General features: G+C 38.8%; 2 protein-coding genes across 2 annotated transcripts; both read left to right on the top strand.

The window, feature by feature from the left end:
- The first annotated feature begins 66 nt into the window (after positions 1-66).
- LOC117914630 (la-related protein 6B) lies at positions 67-18,597 on the top strand. Its single transcript, XM_034830041.1, has 10 exons — positions 67-697; positions 3,938-4,019; positions 7,537-7,631; positions 7,753-7,824; positions 8,211-8,290; positions 8,393-8,492; positions 10,967-11,014; positions 11,099-11,167; positions 17,469-17,606; positions 17,979-18,597. The coding sequence occupies exons 1-10, from the start codon at positions 269-271 to the stop codon at positions 18,228-18,230; spliced, it is 1,365 nt and encodes a 454-aa protein (XP_034685932.1). The 5' UTR covers positions 67-268; the 3' UTR covers positions 18,231-18,597.
- Positions 18,598-18,690: 93 nt separating this feature from the next.
- On the top strand, positions 18,691-26,930 carry LOC117914631 (outer envelope pore protein 37, chloroplastic). The gene is made up of 6 exons (XM_034830042.1): positions 18,691-19,622; positions 21,553-21,642; positions 21,886-22,056; positions 22,337-22,431; positions 25,061-25,181; positions 26,590-26,930. The coding sequence occupies exons 1-6, from the start codon at positions 19,239-19,241 to the stop codon at positions 26,719-26,721; spliced, it is 993 nt and encodes a 330-aa protein (XP_034685933.1). The 5' UTR covers positions 18,691-19,238; the 3' UTR covers positions 26,722-26,930.
- Positions 26,931-27,720: the final 790 nt, after the last annotated feature.

Raw genomic sequence — 27,720 nt, 5'->3', positions numbered from 1 at the left:
ACCTTTCCGAGGAGGTGCGATCGAAAGCATTAGGGAGGAGAGGTGGAGTCGACCACTGCGCATTTTTTGGCCTCTCCAATGATTCCCGAGAGCAGTGGCAGTGAGGGGTCCACCGCCTAATCTATCACCTATAAATACCCAACAACCTAGCACCCTCTGAGACCGAGAAATCCTCTCCATTGTCGTCGCCCTAAGGGGCTTTCCTATTCTCTCCCTTCACTGCACACACCCTTACTCCAGATTCTAGATCCCTCCCCAGTCAAACCCTATGGCCCAAGAAACCCTAGATTTAGATTTGCCTTCCGGCGATCTCTCTACTCCCTCCGATTCTTCCTCCCTTTCTCGGAACTCTTCCTTCAGCCGCCTCAACGCTCAGGCGCCCGAGTTCGTCCCTCGGGCGCCGCCGCGTCCCGATCTCCCCCCGCCGCGACTTGCGATGGCCCCGGCTCACGGCGTGGTCCCTGTGTATCCCGGTCCCAGTTCGCCTTTTCATGTGCCGATTCAGAACCACCACCAACATCAGCAGCACCACCACCATCATGTGCAGTATCATCAGTATCATCAGTACTATGGCGGTGGATTTGGAGATCATCCGGAGGGGGTCGGGCAAGCTCATCAAGCTTCGGCCGATTCGGATCATGTGGCGGCGTCTAGGAACGGACTCTCCGAGGAAGTTACTCAGAAGATTCTCAATCAGGCAAGCTTCGAACGGTCTAATTACTGCTCGATTTATCCGTGTTATGATCATCGCACGGAATTTTGTTCATTCACTTTCTCTATAGTTAATAGTTGATGTGGTGGTTTTTCAAGCTCTCTGAGTGGAGCATTCTCGAATAATTTCAGCACTTGATATTGCACGGCCCTGTGATAAGTTTCCATCTTTTGTAGTTGGAATTACCTCAGAAGATTTCATGTCTTGTGTTTCATTCTCTATTTTTGGTTGTTTTCTCTTTTCTCCCTAGAATCCGCGTGTTATGTCTTCCTTTTTCCTTTCAATTGAACTTTCTTCTAGGTCAACGATAATGGTTTATTTCCTCTCATTTCTAAAGAGCAGTTAAAGTGAAATTGTGAACCTTGCATTTCTAATAGGATTTGTTGTATGGTAATAGTCAAATTTCCCTCTATATGATTAGGCAACAAGTGTAAGGGTTAGGTTTTGAGGCATGAGCTAAGACAAAGCATCTCGATAGCTCCAGTAATACACGTGTTGTGGTTTGGATTTTGTGACGGGAGTAGAAGTAAAACACATCTTATTAGAAATCATGAGAAAGGTATGACTCCAAAATTTATGGGAATTGGAAAACCATGGGGAAATTTTAATGTGAAATTTCACATGAACAATAATGTGCAATTACAGTTCACGATATTGCTAGAAGAAATAGAAACATTGCTGCCACATCTTATTAGATATTTATGGAATGCATTGTAGGTGAATATAGGCATCTACTGATAAAATATGTTTCTGTATTAGTTTACATGTCAAAATGCCAAATATTAATGCATTGGAAGACACACTACACGACAATTCTACCAAAATCATCATTGATAATGCCGGACAGATTTTTGTGGGATGTTCCAGGTTCAAGTCCCATGGGAACAAATATTTACCTATACAAAAATAGATTTTTTCTTATAAAAAATAACAATAATTATGCCTCTTTCCACATCAGGATGATAATCCTTAAGTTGGTGTTTTTGACATGAACCAAAGTTTGACCCATAGAAGAATGCATTTACTTTAACAAAGTTCAATGTATTATGATTTGTAACTTTCTTCCTAAACCCTGTCTTGTGATTCTTAATTTTGAATCTTGTGTGAAAACTCTTATGCACAAATCCTAATGTGAAACCTCTCCAAGAGTTTCATTGAAAAGATCCAAAGAGACTTCCTATGGGGCGGTGCCGGCTTAGAGAAAAGACGCACTTGGTGAATTGGAGTGCGGTTTGTGCTGATATGAGATAGGGAGGCTTAGGTATTCACAGTCTTGTGGCCCTAAATAATGCTTTGCTTGAGAAATGGAGCTGGAAATTTGCTATAGAGAGAGGAATTCTTTGTGGAAACAAGTCATCATAGACAAATATGGGGTAGAGGATGGAGGTTGGTGTTCGAGAGAAGTGAGGGGAGCCTATGATGTGGGAGTGTGGAAAGCCATTAGAAAAGATTGAGAAAACATTCACTCTAGATCCTGCCTTATCGTAGGGAATGGGAGGAAGGTCAAATTTTGGAAGGATTTGTGGTGTGAGGACCAAGCTTTGAAAGATGTTTTCCCTAACTTATTCTGATTGGCGGTTAACAAGGATCAATGGGTGTGCGATGCTTGGGAGGAGGGTGGAGAGGTGGGAAGTTGGAATCCTTTGTTTTCAAGATACTTTAACGATTGGGAAATGGAAGAGGTGGAGGGCTTGCTCCGGAAACTCCATCCTTTGGTTTTGCATAGTGATGTGGAGGATGTCTTGAGTTGGAAGAATAGCAAGAATGGCTCTTTTTTGGTTAGATCTCTCTATCGCTCCCTCACAAATACCTCTAGTGAACCTTTTCCTTGGAGCATTATTTGGAGATCTTGGGCTCCCATGAGGGTAAGCTTTTTTGCTTGGGAAGCGTCTTGGAACAGAATCTTGACCATTGATCAACTTAAAAGAAGGGGTTGGAATATGCCAAATAGGTGTTATTTGTGTAAAGTGGAAGAGGAAACCAGTGACCACTTGATCCTTTTTTGTAAGAAGGCTACAATGCTATGGAGCTTGCTTTTCTCTCTTTTTGATGTGCAGTGGGTCCTGCATTCCTCAATCAAAAGGAATTTGATAGCTTGACATGGTGCTTTTGTGAGTAAGAGAAAGGAAAAGGCTTGGAGGGCTCCCCCTTTTGTTTAATGTGGACTTATGGAAGGAAAGAAATGAAAGAGTGTTCAATGATACTGAACGTTCCGACCAAGTTTTAAAACTTTTTTTTTTGTACACTTTTGTGAAAGGGGGTAGGGTGAGGATCATTCTTTGTCCTTAATTGATTTTATGGAGTGACTTTTGTCTAGATAGGAGAAAGGTTTTCTTCTTTCTTTTTGCCTAGCTTCTTAGGCGTTACTTGCATACTTCGTGTGTACTCTTTTTGCCTTTTCTAGGCTTTTCTAATACAATCTCTTATTTGCCTATAAAAAAAAAATAATAAAAGCAACGAATCTATAGCTGATAGTTGATACCTGATGTCTTTAGATTTATGACATTTTTTGACACGTCCTCTTCATTGTTATGTGTTTCATTTGCTTTTTCACCGACTATTTCCATGCATAAAAATTATCGGCCTTTTCAGGTTGTGCTTGAGAGAAACTTTTATCTATGACTCTTAATTTATTCAACAAAAAAAGAACAAAAATGGGCTTCTTGTGTGCATAATTTAATGTTTTTGGAGACAAACAAAATCTGACTAAATGTGCCAAACAAAAAAAGGTGGCTCACCCTAAGTTTTTTTGTTCCTATTTGTAACCATTTTTAGGTGTGAATTTCCAACAATATCTAGAGCAGGTGGGGGTTTTTCCTGCTTTTAATTAGAATTATGGAGTGCTTGTGCTTGGGGGAAGGATTTCTCATCCTTTTTTGTGCTTAATCCAAGATAAAAGGGGAACTGAAGGAAGGTGTGGTTCGAGGGGGAGGAAGAAACTCATCCTGCGTACACAACGAATGAACAATATGCAACAAAAAAACTAGAAAACTGAAACTCCCTATCAAAAGACAGCATTGCTTAACCTAGCTATCTTCAATTTAGACTATTGGTTCTCAATTCAATTTTAAAGTTTGGAGTTGAAAATGTGCTTGATTTTGGTAGCACTTATTCTGGCTGTGATGTTTGTATTTTCCTACATGTGCTGTGTTCTCTCAACTTATGTATTGTATCTTGTCCTATTTCTTCCATGATTAAGTATTTACAAAATGGAATGAATTTTAGGTGGAGTATTATTTTAGTGATGTGAACTTGGCGACGACAGAGCATCTTATGAGGTTCATCAACAAAGATCCTGAAGGATATGGTATGCTTTTGCTATTTTTATACGAAACTATTACATGTACATCATAGAATAATTTGTACCATAGGCCCCCTTAATTTTATGTTTGATGCATATTCACATATAGTTGCTTGTGGTGTGCTCTGTACAATTTTCATTTTGGTAGGGAAGAACTAATATAGTAAAGAATGCCAAAGGAGGGGCATTGTGTCACAGGATGCTTCAAATGACCCTCCCCATGGGCTTATATAGGAGGAGGGAAGCTTCTGGAGACTCCTGGAGCCATCTACACTAAGCCATTGGTGGGAAGAGTGTGGAAGGTTCTAGAAATGCCTAGAGATGTCCACACATCTCTACACTATGGTGGAAGGCATGAGAGAAGTCCAGGGCTTTCTAGAGAATTTTAGAGATTTCTTGTACATAAGGATGTACATAGATTAGTGTAGGGAGTTCTAGAATATTCTTGATTTGTAAGGAACCCTCCAAGGTTCCAGAGAGTTCCCTTGATGCCTATAAGTAGGTGAGGGCCTCATTTGGCCAAGGCACCACCCAAATCACTTCCTAACCAAGCAAGTGAGCATCAAAGCACTTGTAAAGACTTTCTTGAGTAATAAAGCTTCCATTCTTTAAGGAGTTGCCTACCAAGCTTCTTAAGCTTTCGAGTTGCGAGTGTTTTAGCCTAGCAAGCTAAGTATTGAAGGAGCAAGGCTGACTTAGCAAGATCAAGTGTCTTGCCTTGTCTAAGTGCCGCACGAGCTTAGTGAACGACTAAGTCCGTGACAAGTGGTATCAGAGCGCGGTTACGAGGTGGGCATAGCAAAGGAAGCATGTCGGGCTCTAACATGGAGGAGAGTAGCGAGCAAACCCGTGGGAGGGAGACCGAGCCTACTGCACGGGGCAGAGGCAAGAAGGATAAATCTCGTGATGCCGTTGCCAACATAGAGGCAAGGCTAGCCAAGGTGGAGCTAGCCATGGCGGACACCCGGGAAGGGGTGGACTTGATCGAGCAAGGCATGGAGAAGGGCTTAGAGGATCTAAGGGAGCAGATCCAGGACCTTCGCGAGGGAGTGCTAGGCTCACAAGTTCAACCGGTGTCCCACGAGGAGTTTGTGTCCTTCCAAGGAAAGGTCATGAACATGTTTGCTTGTATGGAGTCAAGGATGGAGGCCTTGGCTGCGCGCATGGAGGCCCGAGACCAGGAGATTCGGCAGGAGTTGGCCATTTACAAGGCTGCTGTGTCAGCACGGGTCATGGCCACACATGAGGCATCTAGGGTGGAGGTGCCGAAGCCACATGGGTTTAGTGGCAAGAGGGATGCCAAGGAGTTGGACAACTTCTTATGGCATATGGAGCGATACTTTGAGGCTATCGCATTGACGGATGAGGCGGCTAAGGTAAGAACTGCGACCCTCTACCTTACTGACACAACTACTCTATGGTGGCATCGAAGGTTTGCCGATATGGAGAAAGACATTTGCACCATAGAGACGTGGGAGGACTTCAAGAGGGAGATCAAGAGGCAGTTCTACCCCGAGGACGTGGCTTACCTAGCTAGGAAAAACATGAGGCGTCTCAAGCACACAAGCTCGATACGCGACTATGTCAAGGAATTCTCTTCGCTCATGCTTGAGATTCCTAACATGACTGAGGAGGAGTTATTATTCAACTTCATGGATAACCTGCAAGGGTGAGCCGAGCAGGAATTAAGGCGCCGAGGCGTTCAAGACTTAGCCACCGCTATGGCAGTAGCAGAGTCTTTAACGGATTATAGGAGGGGAGACTCCTCTAAGATTGAGTCTTTGGAGGATAGCCACGCCATGGGTGGGGGAGACGAGGTTCCAAGGGACCACAATGCTCCTAAAAATGGATCAGGCAAGACGCCTAACGTCCGAGAAGGAAGGGGTAAGGCGGAAAGGAAGGAGTTCACGCCTAAAATCAAATGCTTCCTATGTGACGGACCACATTGGGCACGGGATTGTCCAAAGAGGAAGGCGCTTAGTGCCATGATCGAGGAGAGGGAGCAGGAGGACGAAGCACATATGGGCTCAATGCAGCTACTAGGTGCCCTCCAATTCAACCCAAAGCCTAGTACGCCTAAGACCTCCTTACTAGCAGGGTTGCAAGTAAAGGAGGAAAAAGGGGAGCGAGCTGAGGTAGCCCGCACACACATGGAAGAGGTCACCAAGGGAAGGGTGAACTCAATGGGTAAGAGGAAGCAGCCCTCTAAGCATCGAAAGCGCACGGGTCTGCATCCATCTGAAGCCTCACGGGAGAAGGAGGTGAAGAATATCCTGGCTGAACGGGTCACTAGGAGACAAGGGGTCCCTCATGTGATAGAGTATCTAGTCCAATGGAAAGGACTACCTAAGAGGCAGGTAAGTTGGGAACATGCGGATGCCTTGAGAAAGTTCTGGAAACACATCGAGAGGTTTCAGAACGAGGCAACGACGAGGACGTCGACGGCATCGGTGGGGGAGAGTGTCACAGGATGCTTCAAATGACCCTCCCCATGGGCTTATATAGGAGGAGGGAAGCTTCTGGAGACTCCTGGAGCCATCTACACTAAGCCATTGGTGGGAAGAGTGTGGAAGGTTCTAGAAATGCCTAGAGATGTCCACACATCTCTACACTATGGTGGAAGGCATGAGAGAAGTCCAGGGCTTTTTAGAGAATTCTAGAGATTTCTTGTACATAAGGATGTACATAGATTAGTGTAGGGAGTTCTAGAATATTCTTGATTTGTAAGGAACCCTCCAAGGTTCCAGAGAGTTCCCTTGATGCCTATAAGTAGGTGAGGGCCTCATTTGGCCAAGGCACCACCCAAATCACTTCCTAACCAAGCAAGTGAGCATCAAAGCACTTGTAAAGACTTTCTTGAGTAATAAAACTTCCATTCTTTAAGGAGTTGCCTACCAAGCTTCTTAAGCTTTCGAGTCACGAGTGTCTTAGCCTAGCAAGCTAAGCATTGAAGGAGCAAGACTGACTTAGCAAGATCAAGCGTCTTGGCTTGTCTAAGTGCCGCACGAGCTTAGTGAACGACTAAGTCCGTGACAATTGGCTATGAATATGGGAAATGTACAGACGACGACTGAAAAGGAGGAATACAGGGGTATCTTTTAGACGTTTTTTGCCCTTGATTCTATTCTGGGGAATTTAAACTGAACATCTAGGAGGTGTTTAAGTTGCATTTGAGCATGGAACTTCACTATTTAGAGTGAGCTCAAAACAAAAATGAAGTTAATGCACATTGTCTTCTCAACAAAAATCATGACACAATTGTGAGGTTGCCAATTTTTTTAAACTTCTAAACAATGATCCATGAACAATATGTTGTGAATAACAAAATGAACTTGTTCCAAGTATTATGTAAAATACAGTAGAGTGGTTTTATTCTAAATAAGCAAACATGGTATGCCACTCAAAAGGGAGTTCTGTTTATATGTTGTCTTTTGGTAGTTGTTTGGAAAGTTGGTTTTCTCTTTCTATTAATAGACGAGTATTATATTCTATTGTAACACTATTTTCCCCCATTATTTTATAGTGCCAATATCCGTTGTTGCATCTTTTAAGAAGATTAAAGCCCTCGTAAGTAGTCATTCCCAGCTTGCTACAGTTCTTCGGAACTCAACAAAGCTGGTAAGTTCCTTCCTATGCTTATTTGAAAACTAAAGCTTCATATATTTCCATTTCCTTAATGATATCTTCTTGTTTCCCATTTTGCAATCATTTTATTAATATTTGACACCACATCTTGTAGGTGGTTAGCGAAGATGGAAAGAAAGTTAGACGCCTTCATCCCCTGACCGAGTCAGACATGGAAGAGTTGCAGGTAGGATTTCTTCATTTTTTTTTATTTGCTTTCCTTCTACCTTTGTTGGGGTGCAGATTCAAAGAATGCATGCCTTGCCTACAATGTCTCTTTGCTTCTTTAACTGATACCATATACTGGATAAACTTGTTTGTATGCTTAACTATGCACAGTAAAGATATCCTCATTCTTCCCCATACCTGTAGGGTTCATAGTAGATTTATTTATTTTATTTATTTTTTTTGGATTTTGGTGTAAGAGAGGGGTGGGGCAGAAGGGGATTTGATTTTGGTTGTGTGGTTGGGTGCTGGGGTTTTAAATAAACTTTTGAAGTATCCTAGCAACTTTCATTTTTGTTCTCTTCCAATTTTACCTCATATTTTTATTACTTACCTTGGTATCTTCAGTCTCGCATAGTTGTTGCTGAAAATCTACCCGAGGACCATTGCCACCAAAACCTCATGAAGATTTTCTCTGCTGTTGGGAGGTATAATTTTTTATTTCTTATTTATTTACGTTGTACATTTTCTATGGAGAATGTCTATTAGATTCTTGGATATTTTAATCATGTTATATGGCTCTTTGTTAGTGTGAAGACAATTCGTACCTGTCAGCCTCAAACTTCCAATGGAGGGGCCTCTTCGGCTTCTAGATCCTCAAAAACGGACAACATGCTTTTCAGCAACAAGGTATGTTTTCATCTGTTTAGTTATGGTTGGCAGCTCTTATGCCATTAAACAGATTTGGGTTTACCAGTTTAATTATGCCTTTTCAGTAACAATACAGCAAGTTAGTTTAAATGTTTGAAATGACATTGAGTTATTATGGTCTTTGAATTTTTGCATTTCCATTTGGTGGTAGAAGGGTAGAATAGATTGAAACAGGAGCTTTTTTTTCCATAGAAGATTTTTCTTTTTTGCAAAGGAAAAAAAAAAAGGGGGAAACAGGAAATTGTATCATAAAAGACTCTTATGAGGAGTTGGGAAACCATATCCTTCTGCGTTATTTGGCGTTTTGACATCTATGGGTTCTAGTATTCACCCTGTTATGTGCTTCTTGGGTTTCCTCTCACCCTATTTAATGTGCCTTGTTGTCATGGTGTGGTGGTTGTTTCTTTATGATAGACACAGAAAATTAGTTTAAGTGTTGATGTCTGTCCATCTAAGAGTTGAACTAGTCTTTCTTCGAAGTCCTTTCATTCTTCGTTCTTCTGTAGGTGACATTTTGGAACCTAACAGAAAAGGGAGGCAACCCTAGTACATTGGGAGCATACATTGACTAAAAGAGCAAGCAAGGGGAAAAAAAACAGTACTGAAAAAAGCTATATGGGCTAAACTTGATCTAATCCCTCAAATGAAATCCATTAAAGGAAGTCATCACCAAGGATCTTAGCCCATTAAAAAAGGGTTTTGAGGAAATAGTTCTTGAACACTTGGTTTGAATCTCTCTCTTCCCTAAAAATTCTATCGTGGCACTCATTTGATATACACTAAAACAAGCAAAAGAAGGCCAAATTCTGCTTCTTCTTTGCCCTTTTTTGCATTCTTGTCCAGTTCCAACCTAAGATTAGCAATTTGATAGACTTAGGAAAAATCCACTGCAAGCCAAATAAAGCTAGAACAAGGAATATGACATGTCTACTCTTCCTTGACCTTATGTGGACTGCACCAATTAACCAATATGTCCGACTCCTTGTCATAAGCTGATCAACCATCAAAATCCTCTCTTCAAACCAGCTTCAAATGCATAGAAACAAGTCCTTAAAGGAGCCCACCATTTCAGATTTGTTGAGCTGGAAACTTTTCTGAGATGTCAAAGCTTAAGGAATAATAATAATAAGACTTGACAGAAAAAACTCTCATTCTTCACCTCCCTCAATATCATTAATCTATCCCGCCCTAAACCCTGGATAGCCTCTTGCACTTCCCCATCTCCTAATCATGACAGTCCCTACTGGAAGAAGGGTTCCTCCACAAAAGAGAGAAGAACGTTCAAAGAACTGTTTTTCTGTGCATGTTTTGGTGCATTTGATGGGAGAGGTATGCAAGATTCCTTGAAGGGGTAGAACATTCTATGGTGAAGCTCAAAAATATCTCCCTTAAGTCCCTAGTTGGTTTGGGAATGCTATTGGTAAAAGGAGTGCTTGTGTCATTGATTTTGTGGACCGTATTTTATAGTTGCATTATTAGTAGTTGTTTTTTTTCCTTTTTTGTTTCTTGTTCTTCCTTTTCTTTCTCCCTTTTGTGGGGAAGAAAAGAAGGGAAATTTGGAAAACTGCTCTATTATGCATATTTTGGTGTATTTGGAAGGAGAGATATTGAAGATTCTTTGAAAGGGTAGAACTCTTTGTGGTGGAGCTCAATGATGTCTTCCTAAGTCCAAGTTCATGTGGTTTGGAGATGCTCTTTGAGGAAATAAGTGCTTCTGTGGAAATGAGTGCCTCTATTCTTGATTTTGTAGATAAAGGTGGGTTGGTACAAGTGTTCTTTAGTTGTGTGGTAGTCAGTATGTTTTCCTTTTTATCCTTTTCCTTTTCTGTCCAGCCTTGTTTATTTGATCCTCTGTATATGGCCTATGTAATGAGTTCCCCTCTCAGGGCATTCTAATATACATTCTCAGTACCTATTAATAAAGGAATACAAGTACATAGAAAGATGAAGTATTCTAAAAAGAAAGCAAGAATACAAAGGAAAAAGGTAATGATAAAAACTGAAGCAAGAGAGAGACGAGAGAACAATGTTCTTTGTCAAGGGCAGAATCTCTCAACCCAGGAGAAAGTCTTTTGTTGTTTTCATAGAAGAAATTAGAGCTACCTGAATATCCAGAGTTGTAAAGTACATGGAAATGTAACATAACCATGACAGCAAGGAAGGTTCACTAGTTCTAGTTTGTTTTGTTGCCACCTGGCACACCTTTGAGTACGGTTTACTCATGGCTGGATTGCTGTTTGGCTTTCCTCTTGATGAACCAGACATCAAAAGTCAGTCTGATTAGCAGCTCATGGTCCATTGATTTAAATTTTACCTTTTCCTTTTTTTTTTTTCTCTCCTGTTTTGTCATGAATCTGCCCTGCCTTTGTTATTCATATATTTATTTTAGATTTCTATACCAGATTACAATATGCTTGTATTTATATATGAATAAAGCTTTATTTCATGTGTAGTTGCATGCATTCGTGGAGTACGAATCCATTGAGCTGGCTGAAAAAGCAGTAAGTACTCCTGTTTTCCATGGTTTAGAAGTGTTTAATACAATGGTCATCTGAAAAAGTGAAAATGTGCATTTAATTTTGCAGGTTGTGGAGCTAAATGATGAGGGGAATTGGAGGAGTGGTCTTAGAGTTCGCTTAATGCATAGACGAGTGGTATAATCAATGCTCCTCTTCATTTTTGTTCGTATTTCACTTGAGCAACCTTTTCATTAGTCAAGCAATTCAAGAATCTTTGAAGCAAAAAAGGAGTTGGGAGGGTGTTTTGCTACCACTTAATACTCTTACTTAATGATTTAGGTTGACTTCAAGTTAAGTTATTCTTAAGTTGTTGACTTAAAACTTATCAATTGATTTTTACTTTAAGTATTAAGGTTGTTTAGTAAAGTTCAATTTTTTTTCTAAATCATCAAATTAATATATTTATTCATTAATTTTAACTAATATTTGTCCTTATTAATTTTGACTAATATTTACCTTCATTAATCTTAAGCAATATATTTGTTTGTTAAATATTCATATTAAAAGTATTGTAGGCACATAGAATAACTATAAAATATTTTCTATAAAAAATGAGTAAGATGAAGTCTCATATGGAGTCGTGGATTATAAAGAAACTCTCACTAGATGTAGGCAAAATGGGGCAAAAAAGACTTGGGATATAGAATAAGTTAATTATTTTGATTTAATATTTAAATTTATTTTTAACTTTACCAGACATACTTAATATGCTTAATGACTTATGTTAAGTTTTAAGTCATATTAAGTCATTAAGTTAATTTACCAAGAATCCTCTTATTTTAGTACATTTGAATACGAACCCAAGATATTCGCTTACTGCTTAGCGTCTGGTTCTTTAGCAAACAGTTCAACCATTCATGATGAGCATTAATAAATTGAGAATAGGGGAAAAAAGTTTGCTACTTAAATGTAATGATGATGACAAAATAAGATTGATGCTTTGAGTTAATTTTGTGTGTGTTACACAAAGTGTAGATATTTGTTATTTCATATATAATCGGGCTGGTCTGGATATCATGAAACCTACTTGTTGATTTTGTGACACTTTCTTTACCTTCTAAACTCTCTCTCCATATGTGCACACGCATGCCTCCTCCTACATTGATGATATATAGTTTTATCTTAACAAGCTAGATATATTGAGTTCTATTGAATCAAATTTTGATAGTCTTTATAAAGTTTCATCTCTTCAAAATTATCCTATTTCGTCTATCCTAGATCTTTCTTTCCCTCTTACTTGGAACCTTAGCTTTTGACGAAACCCCACCAATTCAAAGATGGAGGATTTTGAAAGACTTATGTCTATTATGTCTATTCTCATTAGTGTTAGCTTAACATTGTCATCCCTAGATGTGAGAACTTGGTCATCATAACCCTTTGACTCATTTTTGGTCAAATCTTTTTTCCTATTGCCTTTATGTAATCATTGGAAATCAAAAGCCCCATCAAAGGCTATGGCGTTTGGTTGATTAGTGACTAACAAGATGGTTGATGCTAATGACTTGCTTCGGGTGAGAAGACCTTTCAAATCCCTTAGTTCGGATTGTTGTACTTTGTGTATGGGTAGTAGAGAATCAATAGATCACCTTTTTTGGCAGTATCCTACTACTTTGGGGTTATGACATAAGTTATTTGGATTTGTCAATTTAGATTGGATTCCTCCTCGAAGTGCTAGTACATAGTCAACTTTTTGGGGTTTGGGGAAGCACTAATAGGGTTTAAGTTCTATGGCAAATAGCTTGTCTTACATTGATTTGGATAATATGATAGGAAAGAAATGCAAGGATCTTGGAGGACAAGTGGAGGACTTCCAAAATGATATGGGACCTAGTTTCTTCAGCTTTCAAGGGCATTCCTCTCAACATTATTGAACTTGATTTGCTTTTAATATGTAGATCAAAAGGTTAAAATAGCAATGTTGAGATGTTTTGGTGTCTTTTGGAATTTCTTTCTTTTCCTTTCTTTTGATCAAGTTTTGTATTGAAGGAAGAATTTTTCATCTTTCTCTCATTTTGGTCGAACCCTTCTCCTTCTTTTTCTTTTGGTTGGACTCCGGTGGGGGAGTATTACGATCATTCTAGGGCATTAAGGGAGGAAATTCAGGGAGAGAGTCTGCTGCGTATGATCATCGTAGATGGGGCTACAGAGGATGCAACCACTGCCTGTTGGGATCTGATAGAGGTAAATAGTGACAACAATAAGGAAAGGGGATTGGAGTGGAGGTCAACTCAGTCCGAGCCTCAAGAAGTTAGGGGTTGGGAGGAGAATAGATGGGAGGAAAGTAGTCTAGCAAGATTCAACCATTTTCTAGGCTTCTCAATAGAGAGATTGGAAAAGGAGATTCTAGATTTCTTGGTCAAAATTAGAAAAAGACGGGAAAGGATTCATAGTAAAGGTTTATTGGAGAAATCAAAATTTGAAAGGGAGCTAATGAAGCTCAAATTATTGAGTTGGAATGTGCGGGTTGCAAATGACAGCTCCAAAAGAAAAATAATAAAGGCCTTCTTAAGAAACCATAAGGTAGATTTATTGTGTATTCAGGAGACAAAATTTCAATTAATGACTGAGGTGTGGTGAGGAGTTTTGGAACGGGGAGATTTTAGATTGGAGGGCTTTGGATGCTTCTGGCTCTGCGGGAGGTATCTTGATCTATTGGGACAAATTCTAGATTGGGAGGTGGACCAACTTTCAATCTCTTGTAGATTCAGGAATGTGGAAGATGGTTTTGTCTGGGTGTTCACGGGAGTTTATAGTCCGTTCACTAAAGAAGAAAGGGAATGCTTGTAGGAGGAGCTTGGGGCGATTAGAGGAATTTGGGAAGAACTCTAGTGTTTAGGGGGGGACTTCAATATCATTCTATTTCAAAGGGAAAGGAGCAGACAAGGGAGGTTAACAATAGCGATGAGGAGATTTGCTTAGATAATTGATGAATTAGGGCTAGTTGATCTTCCTTTGCAAGGGGGATTGTTCACATCGAAGAGGAGGGGAGGGGGGGGGGGGGGGGGGGGGGGTCTCATAATAATCAGTTTTGGGCTAGACTAGATAGATTTCTGGTGACTCCTAGTTGGCTTGATCAGTTTAGTGGAGTCCTCCAGAGCAAGCTGCCTAGGGCTATTTCTGATCACTTCCCTATTTTGCTAAACGGTCGTAGTTTAAGAAGAGGACCCTCCCCCTTTAGATTTGAAAACATGTGGTTTAAAGTAAAGGGTCTTAAAGATCTCCAAAGGAGTTGGTTGCATGGGATGGTGGTTAGAGGTAGTGCCAGCTTTAGGTTGGCTGCAAAGTTGAAGGAGCTTAAACAAAATATAAAGTCTTGGAATAGGGATGTTTTTGGGAGGCTGGAATGCAATAAAATTTCAGCTCTTCAACAAGTGGATTTTTGGGACCTGGTGGAAAGCGAGAGAAACCTGTCAGAGGAGGAAACAAAATTAAAAAAGGAAGCAAAGGAAAATTACAAAAAGTGGGTGTTATTGGAAGAAGTTCATTGGAGACAACTTTCAAGGGAATTATGGTTAAGGGAAGGGGACATAAATACAGGTTTTTTTCCATCGTATGACAAATGCCCATCATAGAAATAATTCCCTGGACAAAATTAAGATAAATGGGGTGTGGCTGTCAGAGGAGCAAGATATGAGGGAAGGGGTAGCTAACTGTTGGGACTTTATGAAGGAGAAAGTCATGGAAATGTTTAAGGAGCTCCATGATCAAAGCTCGTTTCTCAAGAGCCTCAATACCACGTTTTTGGTTCTAATACCAAAGAAAGGAGGGGTTGAGGACCTTGGGGATTTTAGGCCTATAAGCTTGTTGGGGGCTGTATAAATTGATGGCTAAGGTGTTAGCTAATAGGCTCAAGAAAGTGATAGGAAAAGTGGTCTCCCTTGATCAGAATGCTTTTGTGATGGGTAGACAGATTTTGGATGCCTCCCTAATAGCAAACGAGGTGATTGATTCATGGCAGAAAAGAAAAGAGAAAGGGCTTATATGTAAATTGGATATCGAAAAAGCTTATGACAACATTAACTAACAGTTTTTAATGAATGTCATGCAAAAGATGGGATTTGGGTCAAAGTGGTTGGAATGGATGTGGAGATGCATCTTTACAGCTAAATTTTCTGTTTTGGTTAATGGGGTGCCAATAGGCTTCTTTTCGAGTACCAAGGGACTTCGTCAAGGAGACCCTCTGTCTCCTTACCTCTTTGTTATGGGAATGAAAGTGTTGGGTGCTCTCATTAGGAGGGCTGTTGAAGGAGGCTTTCTCTCAGGGTGCAGAATCCGGGGAAGAAGGACGGAATTGAATATCTCTCACCTGTTTTTTACTAATGATACAGTTGTTTTTTGTGAGGCAAAGAAAGAGCACCTAACTCACTTGAGCTGGACACTATTTTGGTTTGAAGCCGTGTCAGGATTAAGGATCAATTTGTCCAAAAGTGAAATCATTCCGATTGGTGAGGTGGAAGAGGTTGATGTTTTGGCAGTGGAGTTAAGGTGCAAGGTGGGTTCTTTGCCTTCATCTTATCTGGGATTGCCTTTAGGGGCTCCTAACAAGGCTATCTTTGTGTGGGATGGGGTGGAAGAGAGAGTGAGGAGGAGACTTGCGCTTTGGAAATGACAATATATTTCCAAAGGCGGGAGAATCATCCTCATAAAGAGTACGATGGCTAGTATGCCCATTTTTCAAATATCCCTCTTTTGAATGCCCAAGGTAGTAGCAAGAAGATTAGAAAAATTACAAAGAGACTTCCTTTGGGGAGGGGGAAACTTGGAGAGGAAAGCCCACTTAGTTAATTGGGAGGTGGTGTGTGCGGATAAGGAGAAGGGTGGGCTAGGCTTAAGGAAGCTAGCTCTTTTGAATAAGGCCTTGCTTGGCAAATGGGTATGGAGATTTGCATGTGACAAGGAAAATCTTTGGAAGAAGAAGGTGATTTCGGTGAAATATGGGCAAGAGGGCCTTGGTTGGAGGACAAATAAGGCTAATGGGACATTTGGAAGGAGATTTTGAAGGAAATAGATTGGTGTTGGGAAAATATAGTGTTCATAGTTGGAAATGACACTAAAATCAGATTCTGGACTGACCAGTGGTGCGGCCTTACTACGCTGTCCCAAAGTTTCCACAATTATTTGCCATGGCTGCCCATAGGAACGCTACGGTGGAGGAAGTTTGGGACCAGAATTTTGGTTAGGGAGGATAGAATCTAAGATTCCTTAGAGCTTTTAATGATTGGGAGTTGGATTTGGTTGGAAATCTACTTAATGTCTTGAGGGGTTACAGGCTTACTTTGGAGGATGACTCGGTCTCTTGGAAGGGTGGAAGAAACGGGTAGTTTGGAGTTAAGGAAGTGTACAGCTTGCTGGTTAATCCCAATGACACCTCCTTCCCAAAGAATTGCATATGGGTGGGTAGGGTTCCAACCAAAGTCGCTTTCTTTGCTTGGGAGGCTACGTGGGGGAAGGTTCTTACCTTAGATAGACTCCAAAAAAGAGGGTGCCAGCTCCCTAATCATTGTTTTTTGTATGGTTGTGAAGAAGAAACTATAAATCATATTCTTCTACACTGTATAGTGGTCAGAGTTCTTTGGGAAATTGTCCTAGTCTTGTTTGGTGTCTAGTGGGTCTTCCCAGAAACTGTAAAGGAGGTGTTATAGTTGGAGGGGCCCTTTTGTGGGAAAAAAAAAAGGAAAAATATTTGGAAATCCATACCGTTGTGCATTTTTTAGACGATTTGGAAGGAGAGGAATAGGCTAGCCTTTAGAGGGGGGGGCCGGTTCTTTAGCAATTCAGAAACTAAAAAATTCTTTTGTTTGTAATTTATGAAGTTGGGCTAAACTGTTCATTGGAGAGGAGTCGTTTTCTCTTTTAGGCTTTTTGGAGTGGTTAGCATCCAGTTAAGGGCTGGTGAGGTTTTTTGGTTTCTTAGCTTGTTTTTGAGGGTTTAGCTACCTTGTATACCCCATGTATGCAATGTGGTTGTTTACCTTTTGTTAATATATTCCTGGCTTATTTATAAAAAAAAAATACTCTTTTAATGAAAATGTTTTTCTTTTGTTTTGATTAAAAAAAATCAAGTTTTGATAGAGCAAGTCAAATGGTGTTGTTACTAGTTCTAGTTGATTCTTCCATTCATTAGTGAGGTATCAATTCTATTTGTCATTAATCAAATCTTGATTGAGTGAGTTTGATTTGGGTTTTTAACTAGTTTTTGATCATTAGGTGTTTTTTGTTAGTTGCCCCTTATGGTGTAGCTTAGTAGTAGTTCCCTCTGTCAGTGAACCATGGGTCCTGAGTTTGAGCCTCCCTAGTAATCAAGTAGGATATAGTAGAAGGATGGGCCCATGTCACTGGGGTTTAGTAAAGGGAAAAACGTTATTTATTAATTTTTTATTTTAGTTTCCTATGATGGGAAAGTTGATTAATACATATTTTATTATTCCACTTGCAGGCAAAATCTGCTCAAGCACGAAGTAGAAAGGGGCATGAAGGTGAAGCGATTTGTGAGGAAGATGATGCTTGTACATCTGAGCAGCTACCAAATGACAAACAGCCAGAAGATCCTGATGTCCATTCTCACGAGCACACTGTGAGTGCTAAAAAACTTTTGGTCCACATGAATATCTTACTACCCAACACTCTGTTCTTGCCAAAGTATTTTCAATAATTATTATGACTCAAAGCTAAACAAGAAAGTATAGGTTTTCCCAAGCTTACAATTGAATTATTCCGACTCCTTTTTAAACATTTTATTTTTTGTCAAAAACACATTAAAGTGGTGTATCATCTTGAATGGGAGAGAGTTTCAAACTATAACCAGCATGTTTGGTTAAAAGCTGTGTAATATTTAATCACAAATTCTTGTGGGCGTTGACTTGGTCCTCCATCCAACAACATTCCTTGATTGAGAGAAATGCTGAGCAATACATTTGAGAGGGCTCTGATCTTTGTTATTTTGCAGGGGGAGGAGCATATCAATGACAAGGAGGGTGCACAAAGGAAAGGGCGTAGTCGTGGGCGGGGCAAGGGTCGTGGACGGGGTCAATATCATCATCATGGTAACCGTGGAAATCATGTAGGGACTCCTCCAAATAGTTCAATCAATCACGAACAGCCAGCTGTAGCAAAGCCACCTCCAGGGCCACGCATGCCAGATGGTACGAGAGGATTTTCTATGGGCCGGGGGAAGCCAGTGGCCATTAATATTGCATGATGGCTTCTCACTCTACAGATCGGTGCATGGAGGTTTATGTTGGGGCAGGGAACCGTGTCTTCTTATATGCAGTGTTTGATGGCAGGGTTTTATAAGGGGCTATCAATCCATTGTAGTTGGTACAGGTGTTGATCTAGCAGTTTGGGTTGAGTGCTTTTTTTACGTTTTTTATTTTTGAGTGTTCTAATTTCAGGTAAGGAGAATGCGCGAGACAATTGTGCTTTTTGGTAATTTTCTTTTGGGGGGTTTTATGAATGTAGAAAGCAAAAACTGAACTCGGGGAATGAACTTATACCTATAGTCTATAGATATAACGAGTGAAACAAAAAAAAAGGAAAAAAAATGAAGCAATAGAACTGTTGTTATACATCCTTCTGTGCCTGCATTTTGAGATCCTAAACCGTCTGAATTCAAATGGAGCAAGAAAGATATTCTTAATATCCTTGCTAGAAAGATTTAAACCCTAGAGAAGCAATTGAAGACTCCTGGTCTGCATGAAAATTGACCATAATAGATCTCTGGTTTGGAACCCTAAGATACCTACCACAAGCTTTCTTTCAATCCAATCCACCCTACTTCCACCAACCCATAAAACTTACCTAACCAAATACATAAAAACGTAACCATATCAGAAATGCCCCAAACAGACAGAAAGTCTCCCCGTAAGGTTAATACCTGATTCATATGTCTATTTTGATTTCGTTATTTTGTAGGTTGCAATGGGACCTGAGTTTTTCGAAATTTATATAGTAGTGCTTTTATTTGTTTGATTTTGATCGGTGTATATATTCATATTTTTTCAAAAGTAATCCAAAGCGACTGACTGTCCATGTCTTTTCGAGGTTTCTTTATCCCGTGTGCCCCCACTTCATTTTTATTTTCAAAAAAAAAAAAATTTAAAATATCAGTTTTGAAAATAAGGTGCACAATCCCCATCTACATTTCCGCCTAAAACACCTCAACATAACTCCAAGTCTCTCCTTCTCATTCTACCCTTTTCTCTCTGAGATGGCAACAATGGTGGAAACAGCGCCACCACCAGCGCCACCACCAAGCCCTAACTCACTGGTGCCGCCCACGCCAGCGGCGGAGTCTCCCTCACCGCAGGGGCCTTGGCTGTGGCCCCGGAGACCCAGCATCAGACTGACCTCGGAATTCGACAGCGACAGCTCAATCTTCTTCCACAAAATCTCCTGCAAGCTCTTCGATAGTCTCGCCAAGCTCAAGCTTTCTTTTCAGAACAACAACGACGGCGAGATCTTCGACCCTCAGCTCGGCTTCATCTCCAAGCACCTTTCTCTCCACTATGATCTTCAGAACCACAACGCTTTCATCAAGGGTTGCTTTGATGTCGGCTCCAGACTCCACTTTAACGCCGCTCACGATGTCAAGGTCCCTCCTCCTCACTTCCTCTTGCTCCTCTCGTTCGCTCTCCGGAATTACATTCTCCCTCTCTCTCTCTTGCTTTAATTGTTTCATTTGTAGGGGTTAGAGTTTTCAAGATAGGATGTTGTTTAAGAACACAGTTCCATACATACTATGCAGTTCATTGATTTATTTATTCATTTTTGGCGAATTCTGGTCTAGGGGAGTTTACATGAAAATGTGGAATTAAGAGCTCGAATTGATTGGTTTGATTTGTTAGATTTCAAATTTTATATTTACATTGAGTGGAAGTCTTGTGTCTTCTGATTGAATTTCACTCTTGGTGAAAATTTTCAGCTGGTTCTTAGGCTTTTTTGTATTTTAAATATTTGAATACTATAGAATTCATAAAAGTCTATATGAACCCTGGAAATAGGACTTGTAGGGGTTGGTTATCAGAATCTGTTTCTCCACCACTGAACTCTATCCAGGCAATTAGAAGAAGGAAACACTATCATAGACATGGAAAAAGACCTTTGGTGCCTGCATTGAATTGAATTTAGTTGTTTTTTTTTTGCATCTAAGAGTACTGCATATACCTGAGAGATTCCTGAAGTATTTTGGTTGAAGTTATGAGCATTTGACTAAAGTGCAAAAGGTTCTATCCTACAGATTTGTGTTAGAATCATATTCTTATTACGTCACATGCTTTCCACTTTAGCTTTATGTTGAGTCCTATGATACCCTCATGGATGTGAAGTGGAATATTTATTGGATGCTTCTTCATCTTTGCTCTAGATCTTGTCATTTGATTTTGGTGGTCTTATTTTTTTTTTTAATTTTTAGCTTTCTTAAGCGAACTTTTATAGGAATTGGAAAAAGAGAGTTTCCTAGAAAACAACTTTTATAAAATGAGAAAAGGATTTCGACATTTTATTTTGATTGATTTATTTTTTTATTTTCAACCTTTTTTTTAATCAGAAGCAAAAGATGTATTAATCAAGGTAAATGATTAGGATGAGGATTCCTTCCAATAGTTTCAAAAAAGCCTTACTAAAATATGACCAAATCCTCCACTATACAAGGAGACCCATACAATATGGTTTAATCCACATAAGAATATACATAAATATCATCTCCTCAAACCCAAACTAAGCTCCTCTTATTGTTGTCCAAACCTTTTTGATCTACAAATCAAATGCCAATTGGGCTGAATAAAATTGAGAGGAATGTCTTTAAAAGCATTGGTACAAGAGGCCTGAAACAATGGATAGAAGTTAAGTAGATCCTACAACAGTTCTGTCATGCTCCATTTATTTTCAACTTTTTTTCCCATGTAATCACAGGAGAGTTTGCTGGAAATGAACTTTTATAAAAATATGGATTTGACTATTTGATTTTGATTGATTATTTATTTTTATTTTCAATTTTATTGGTTGCTCAAATGAAGTTCTATAAAAATATTATAAAGAGTAAAAGAAAAGAAAAGATAAGGATAAAATAGAAAACAAGTAAGTTATTATTATTGATATTTAACTGTTTTTTTTTCCTTTAATTACATTGTTGGGATTTTTTTTATCTGAATCCTTGTATCTGGTTTGTCACAAGTAGTGGCACCATTGCATTTGTTTATGATATCTCATATCCTTCTAAAACATTCTTGCAAAGTGTAATTTTATGAGGTTTATTTGTTGCTAGAAGTTCCCTAAACCCTCATTATGCATTTAGAATTTGAATCTCTCCCTTAGAGTGAGATTTTCTTTATAAAAAAACTAATGATATTGGATTTGATATTTTTGTAATGCCTTTTGAGCTTGAGTTGTTTCCTTTTGTTGTAATGTCTCTTGAGCATAAATTTATCCCTCGTGTTGTAATGTTTGTGATCTAATTTTCAATTGAACTCTATATTCAATGTTCTTGCCATTTCTCAAACATGCTTTCTATCATATTCTTTTAGGCACAACAAGGAGAGGTGGCCATGGTTGCCGACCTTGCTGGTCCTGGATACAAATTCGAACTGTCATCTGCTGTTCCAGCCATTGGTTTTGTGAGTATAAATTATAATTCTTAGCATGTAGGTCCTCAACATTATTAGAATTCCATATTTGAGCCTATTTTAGGAGGCTTACTGGCTATTGCTGTGAGTCTGGTAGTATGCATGTATTCTTCCAACTTCAGGTTGGTAAAGTGGCCCTGTAAAATCACTGCCCTGCATTACATTCAGTATCTTTTTCCACTTATATTGTTGGAAAAGTGTGTAGCCATTTGTTCATAATTCCTGGTTTTGCAGCCGAAAGCTACCCTTAAGTTCCCCGCTGGTGAAGTTTCATTAGAGGAGAAAGAAGAGGAAGAAGTGAAGAAAATGTTATCAATTAATGGGATCCTTCAACATCAAATTTTGAATGGGGTTTTCTCTGCTCAATTCAGGGATGATGATTTGAAACTAAGATACTTATATAAGGTGGTTTTCTGTTTGCATTACTTTTCATCAATTCTTTTATTCTTTTATTTTCATTTTGATTACTCGATTTCTTCTTTGGCTGATTTGCGATCAAATTGTAGTTCTCAAAATCAAGAATTATGGAATGGCTTGGACTGAGTAATTGAGCAAATTTTGGCTCTGAAGTCCGCCTTCCCAGAAAATTCTCAATTGGGGAATATGCTGGATCTTTGGATTTCCCCCTCTCTTGTGGGCTTCATTTGTTTGGATTATAGAATTGAGAATTTTGAATTTATTGCAGGATGAACAAGTGGCATTCATCCCAAGTATTTCCATGCCTTCAAATGCAATATCATTTGCATTTAAGCGTCGTTTTAGTCCTTCAGACAAGTTGAGGTGGGAACTCCTTTCTTCATTTATCCTAAGATTGTTTTGTGAGTCCTGTTGAATTACTAGCTTGATCACATTTCTAGGTATGTTATATGCACTCTAGTTTTTGTTTATTTATCGCATCATGACAATGGCATCCCAAAGCTTTAACTTGTGCACAAGCACGAGCATTTGAGAGATGATTTGCCTTATGTTGAGATGCAAATTTGTTATGTGATAAAGCTTACAAAAGAGATTCACTTCTCTTACCCTTGCCTAACCTAATTCTGTCACAAGCTTGTCCAAACTAGTCAAGGATCCTTAGAACTCCATTGGGAACTAATCTAACCATTATCATTTATTACCATCAACAAATTTTTACAAGGAAAATTGTATACAGCTACCAACAAACTATCACCAAACCATGTACATATGTATCACTAAAGGTGCCAATCTAATGCTATGGGCCAAAAAGATATCAAATTTATTTTCACCATGATTTTGCTAATACTTACCCAACTTGCATAACTATTAGTAGGTGTTGACATCCAAAGATTAAATAGCTATATCAATGTGCATATGATTAGACCTTATGTTAATATCATTAGGGGAGGAGTGATGAGATAGTGGTGGTGTCCCTCTTGTTGTTTGTTGATGATACTTTACCTTTTTGTAAGGATTCTGTAGTTGGCTGCTCATGTGGTTTGAAGCAATCTCAAAGCTGATATAAATTTAGAAAAAACCAAATTGATCCCAATTTTGTGAGGGGTGGGTGGCAGTGGGGGATGAGAGCTTCCATCTACTTAGGTTTGCCTTTGATTGTTCCTTTCAGATTAGTATCATTATGGGATGGAGTGGAAGAGTGGTTCCATTGAAGACCATTGAGATGAAAAGGTAATATATTTCAAAAGGGGGAGGTTCACATTAATTAGAAGCACGTTATTCAGTCTGTCTTTATGCTTGTTTTCAATTCCTAGGAAGGTCAGGTTAAGGTTTGGGAAGATTCAAAGAGATTTCCCATAGGGAGGTGGGGCATTGGTCAAAAAACCAGATTTAGTGAAATGGACTACTATTTGCATGGATAAGTGCAAGGGGCGGGGGGGGACTAAGCATTAGAAACCTTTCATTACTTAATCAAGCTCTCTCTAGGCAATGGAGTTGGGGATTTGCTTCTAAAGGGGAAGTTTGTTTGGAAACGAGTTATAGAGGGCAAGTATGGAAAGGAGGAAGTTGGCATTCTTGCAAGGTGAGACATGGGTATGAGATTGGGGTATGGAAACCTATTAGGAAGGGGTAGGGATCTTTTTCAATAATAGGGCATCCTTTGAATTGAATAATTGGTGGAGGGTGAAATTTTGGAAGGAAAATGGTGCAAGGAGTCTTTGTATGTCTCCTTTCCCTTTTTATATCCTTTAGGCTCGTCTAAAGAGGCTTGGGTGGTGAATTTTTGAGATTGATAGGTGTGGAGGGTCAATGGAATCTGTGTTTCTCTTGACACTTAAACGATTGAAAGTTGAGTATTGTTAGGACTTTTTCCTCGAAATTGCCAAATATGTCGGTGAAGAGAGAAGAAAAGTGTCAAGTGTTTTAAATGGATTTAAAGAACGATTTTTTCCATAAATTCTCTTTATTCTATTTTGGAGCTCGATGAGCATAATTTAGAATTCATGGGTCCTATCCCAAGCAAGCTTTGTCAATTAGGGAAGTGTGCTAATGTTAAATCAATTTCAAAGGAGAGGGTGACTGTTGACAAATAGGAATTAATTGATCAAATTCTCCTTCATTATGCTAAATCAAGGATTTTGTGGTAGTTGCTATTCTACTTATTTGGTGTAGCTTGGGTGTTTCCTTCTACCATCAAAGAAATTCTTTTGTTGACAGGGTTCCTTTGTGGAAAGAAAATGTATGAAGTATGGATAGTCATTCCTCTATGCATTTTTTGGATGATTTTAAAAAACAAGGAGCAGTCTTGTCAAAAGATGAAATGTTCATTCCTAAGTAACCTTTTAATTTGGGTTAAGTTGTATATAAAAGAAGACATAATGCCTTTGATTTTATAAATTGGCTGGGATCATGCTGAGAAAGAGAGACTTGTTTATTGTGTTCTCTTTTTTGGCATTGTTGTTTGTTTTACGTTGCATGCATCTCATGTACTTTGATGTACTATTTTGCCGTATCTATAAATTTTATTGCCTACAAAAAAAAAAAGGGAAAAAAAGAAAAAGACATTTGCTGTATGTATCTTAGCCTATATGCCATTACCTTATAGGACACATATCTTGTCTACCAAGATTTAGAAGTAGATATGGATGTACAATTGCAGTGAGAATCTGGTCTCTCTCATCTCTTATATTTATGCATATGCCCTTCAATTTATTTGGAAAAAATCATGCTTACTAGTTAAGGAAAGTTGAAAAGGAGAAAATACTTGATGTTTCTACCCATTGTAATAATATTTGCCAGTGGCAGTGTGGGCAGGAATGTGAAAACTCATGTTTGTAGGTTTATTGAAGTGTCAATTAGAATCTTCCCATTTTAATTTTTTTTTAAGCCTACCTTTTTATTTCTAGTATTTCTATATCCCATGTTATCTATATCCTGCTAGTTGTACATTTGGGATGGTGTTTATAATTTATTTTAATACTTGTATGGTCAGTTACTGGTACAATCTTGACTCAAACTACTGGAGCACTGTTTACAAGCACACAGTTGGCAAGGACTACAAATTTAAAGTTGGCTATGATTCTGAGGTGCGCCTTGGTTGGGCGTCTCTTTGGGTAAGAATGGATATTTGTTTGATTTCATTGCTCTTTGCTAATAAAATATTTCATCAGTAGTCTTATATCCCATTTGTTTGGTGGATTTAGATGCTGTCTGTTACCAATCTTTTAATTTTTTATTATTATTTTTTTTTATATTTTTGGTGAAGAACTGTAGAATATAGTACTCATCCCTCATCCCAGAAGAATATCCTAACCTGAATTCTATGATCCCCAATTTGTAGGGATGATGATGCCTTTACCATCATAGCTAAGATGGAAAAAATGTGGTACCATTGATATGGTATGTACAGAAGTAAAAAGGCCTGTGGAGTGGAAATGGTGTTTTCAATTTCCTTCTTGTGTTTCAATTTCACATTTGTATATTTTCTAGACTACTTGGTTCCAATTTCCCTCTATCTGGAGTTAGGATTACAAAGCAGATAGCCCTTTTGAATTTCAACATATTAGAAATCATGCATCATGATTGATAGACTTGCATGATTTGTGTTGATGTCCATGGATGCATAGCATTATCTCTTCATGAATGGCTTAGCCTTTCCAGTTAAGAGATGGACTTCTAAAAGAGTATATTCTCTTTTTCTCTTTGATGGTATAGATCAATAGTCCTCTCAAATGAAACTGGGCAAAGTCTTCTCTCAAGGCTCTTTAGATGAGATACAGCAAAAAAAATTCACTCTTGGTATTGTGAGCTCTGGTACATGTTTTTTCTGACTGTCTTTTACTGTGGCATAAATTATGACCACCCAGAAGAAAGGTCTTGATGGTTGCTTTGTTCCATGGGCACAAATTTTTTAGTATTGACCTAAAGTATTAACATGAAGTAGAAAAACTTGGCTCATGATCATTTATTTGTGTTGCATAGCTTTCTGGTGATCATGGAGCTTTCCATCAGCAAGCATGTAATCTTCTTGGATGCATTACATATACGAGCGTAAAAGCTTGTTAGTTTCATTTCCTAGGGACAAGTCATAAAGGCACCAGTCTTTCATCCAGGGTGGATGATTCCTTATTTTGTTGTGTTGCATGTCTCCCTGCAACTGTTCCTTTCTCAGGAACCCCGCCCAAAGTAGAGTAAAGAGGTTTTCTTGCAAGCTTTCAAGATATGCAGCTGTGTGAAACTTGGTTAATCGACTTATCAGCTCTAATTGTGCAAATGCTTTGATAAGCTTTGCCTTTACAGGGCCCCTGTAAGGGAAAAGAAGTTATATTCATTGTGCAGCCAAGTATTATAGTTGAGCTGTTGTCATAATATTTTTGCTGTGTGCTTGAATCCTTGGGTTTAGAGGTGCCTCAAAAGGAAGAGAAACTTTAAAAATCATCAAAGGAAAAGAAATTATATTCACTTTACTGCTTATATTTTTTTTCTGTGAACAAAAATGAGATTCTTGAAATTTGGTTTCAGGTTGGAGACGAAGGAGGCAATGCAAAGTCTACACCAATGAAGCTGAAAGTTCAGTTCATGCTCCAAGTGCCGCAAGACGACATTCACTCATCAGCTTTGATGTTCCGCGTGAAAAAGAGATGGGATATTTAGTACGCTTGGGAACAGCCACTTCTCCTTTCGGTTTTTATATGGTAGTATAGCATCGGCACCTCAATATCCTGTTGTAATGACGTTCATTGCTGCACAACAACACCCGTGTGGTTGATAAACTTATCTTAGAACAAGTTTATTAGCAGCCATGACAGGCCACAGGATGATCTAAACATGGATAACATAATTCAAAACCTTTTATTTGTTCATTTTTTCTTGTAAAGGAAAACTGCATAAGTCGGATTGACCAAGACTAACAGCTCCATATACTGCCATATTTATGGTCAGTCAAGGGTTTCAAGATTCAGCTTCTCAAAATTTATAGAAATGGTATTCTTTGTGGTCGTTGACCCAATACTCGTCCCTTACCCATGGAGTTGAAACCAAGCTGGTGTGGATTGCTTCCTTTGGTGGGCAAGGTCATCCGGGGATTTGGTATGTGGATGTGCCTAGAAATAGAATTAGCTTAAAAGGAAAATGACTGAATTCATACCACCATGTTTCTATCACAGCCTTGTGTATAAAGGTGGAAAGCATCAATTTGATAGGTTAATATTTAAGTAGTAGTCAAGTGAATTGACCCAATCAATGTTGAGATGGTTTAATGGCAATGAAATGATGCCCCTCCTAGATGAAACCTCATGATTCTTGTCTCCCTTCTATGTTGAAAAATATTATCAAAATCCTTTTCCCAAATACAAATTAAAATCAGGGATATGTGATATGTATTCTATGAAGAACTTTGAATTGTCAACAAAGGGAAAAAATTGAAATAAAAAAAAATAAACAAATGATATTTAGGGCAAGAGGATGATTTATAGACCTTGCGAATATTTTTTATGGTATTAAAAAAATTAGTTTTTGATATCAAATAGAAAAATGGTAATGAAATCATCATATCATATAAATAAAAAAAAAAAAAAGAAAGGAAAAGGGGAAGGGAAAAAGGAGAGGATAAATGTTTTTTAGATTATATTCGCATATTTATATGTTTTTCTT

Source organism: Vitis riparia, chromosome 5 (assembly GCF_004353265.1).
Source record: "Vitis riparia cultivar Riparia Gloire de Montpellier isolate 1030 chromosome 5, EGFV_Vit.rip_1.0, whole genome shotgun sequence".
Lineage (NCBI taxonomy): Eukaryota > Viridiplantae > Streptophyta > Magnoliopsida > Vitales > Vitaceae > Vitis > Vitis riparia.
Note: the sequence above shows the minus strand (reverse complement) of the source record. Positions and strands in the feature narration are given on the sequence as shown.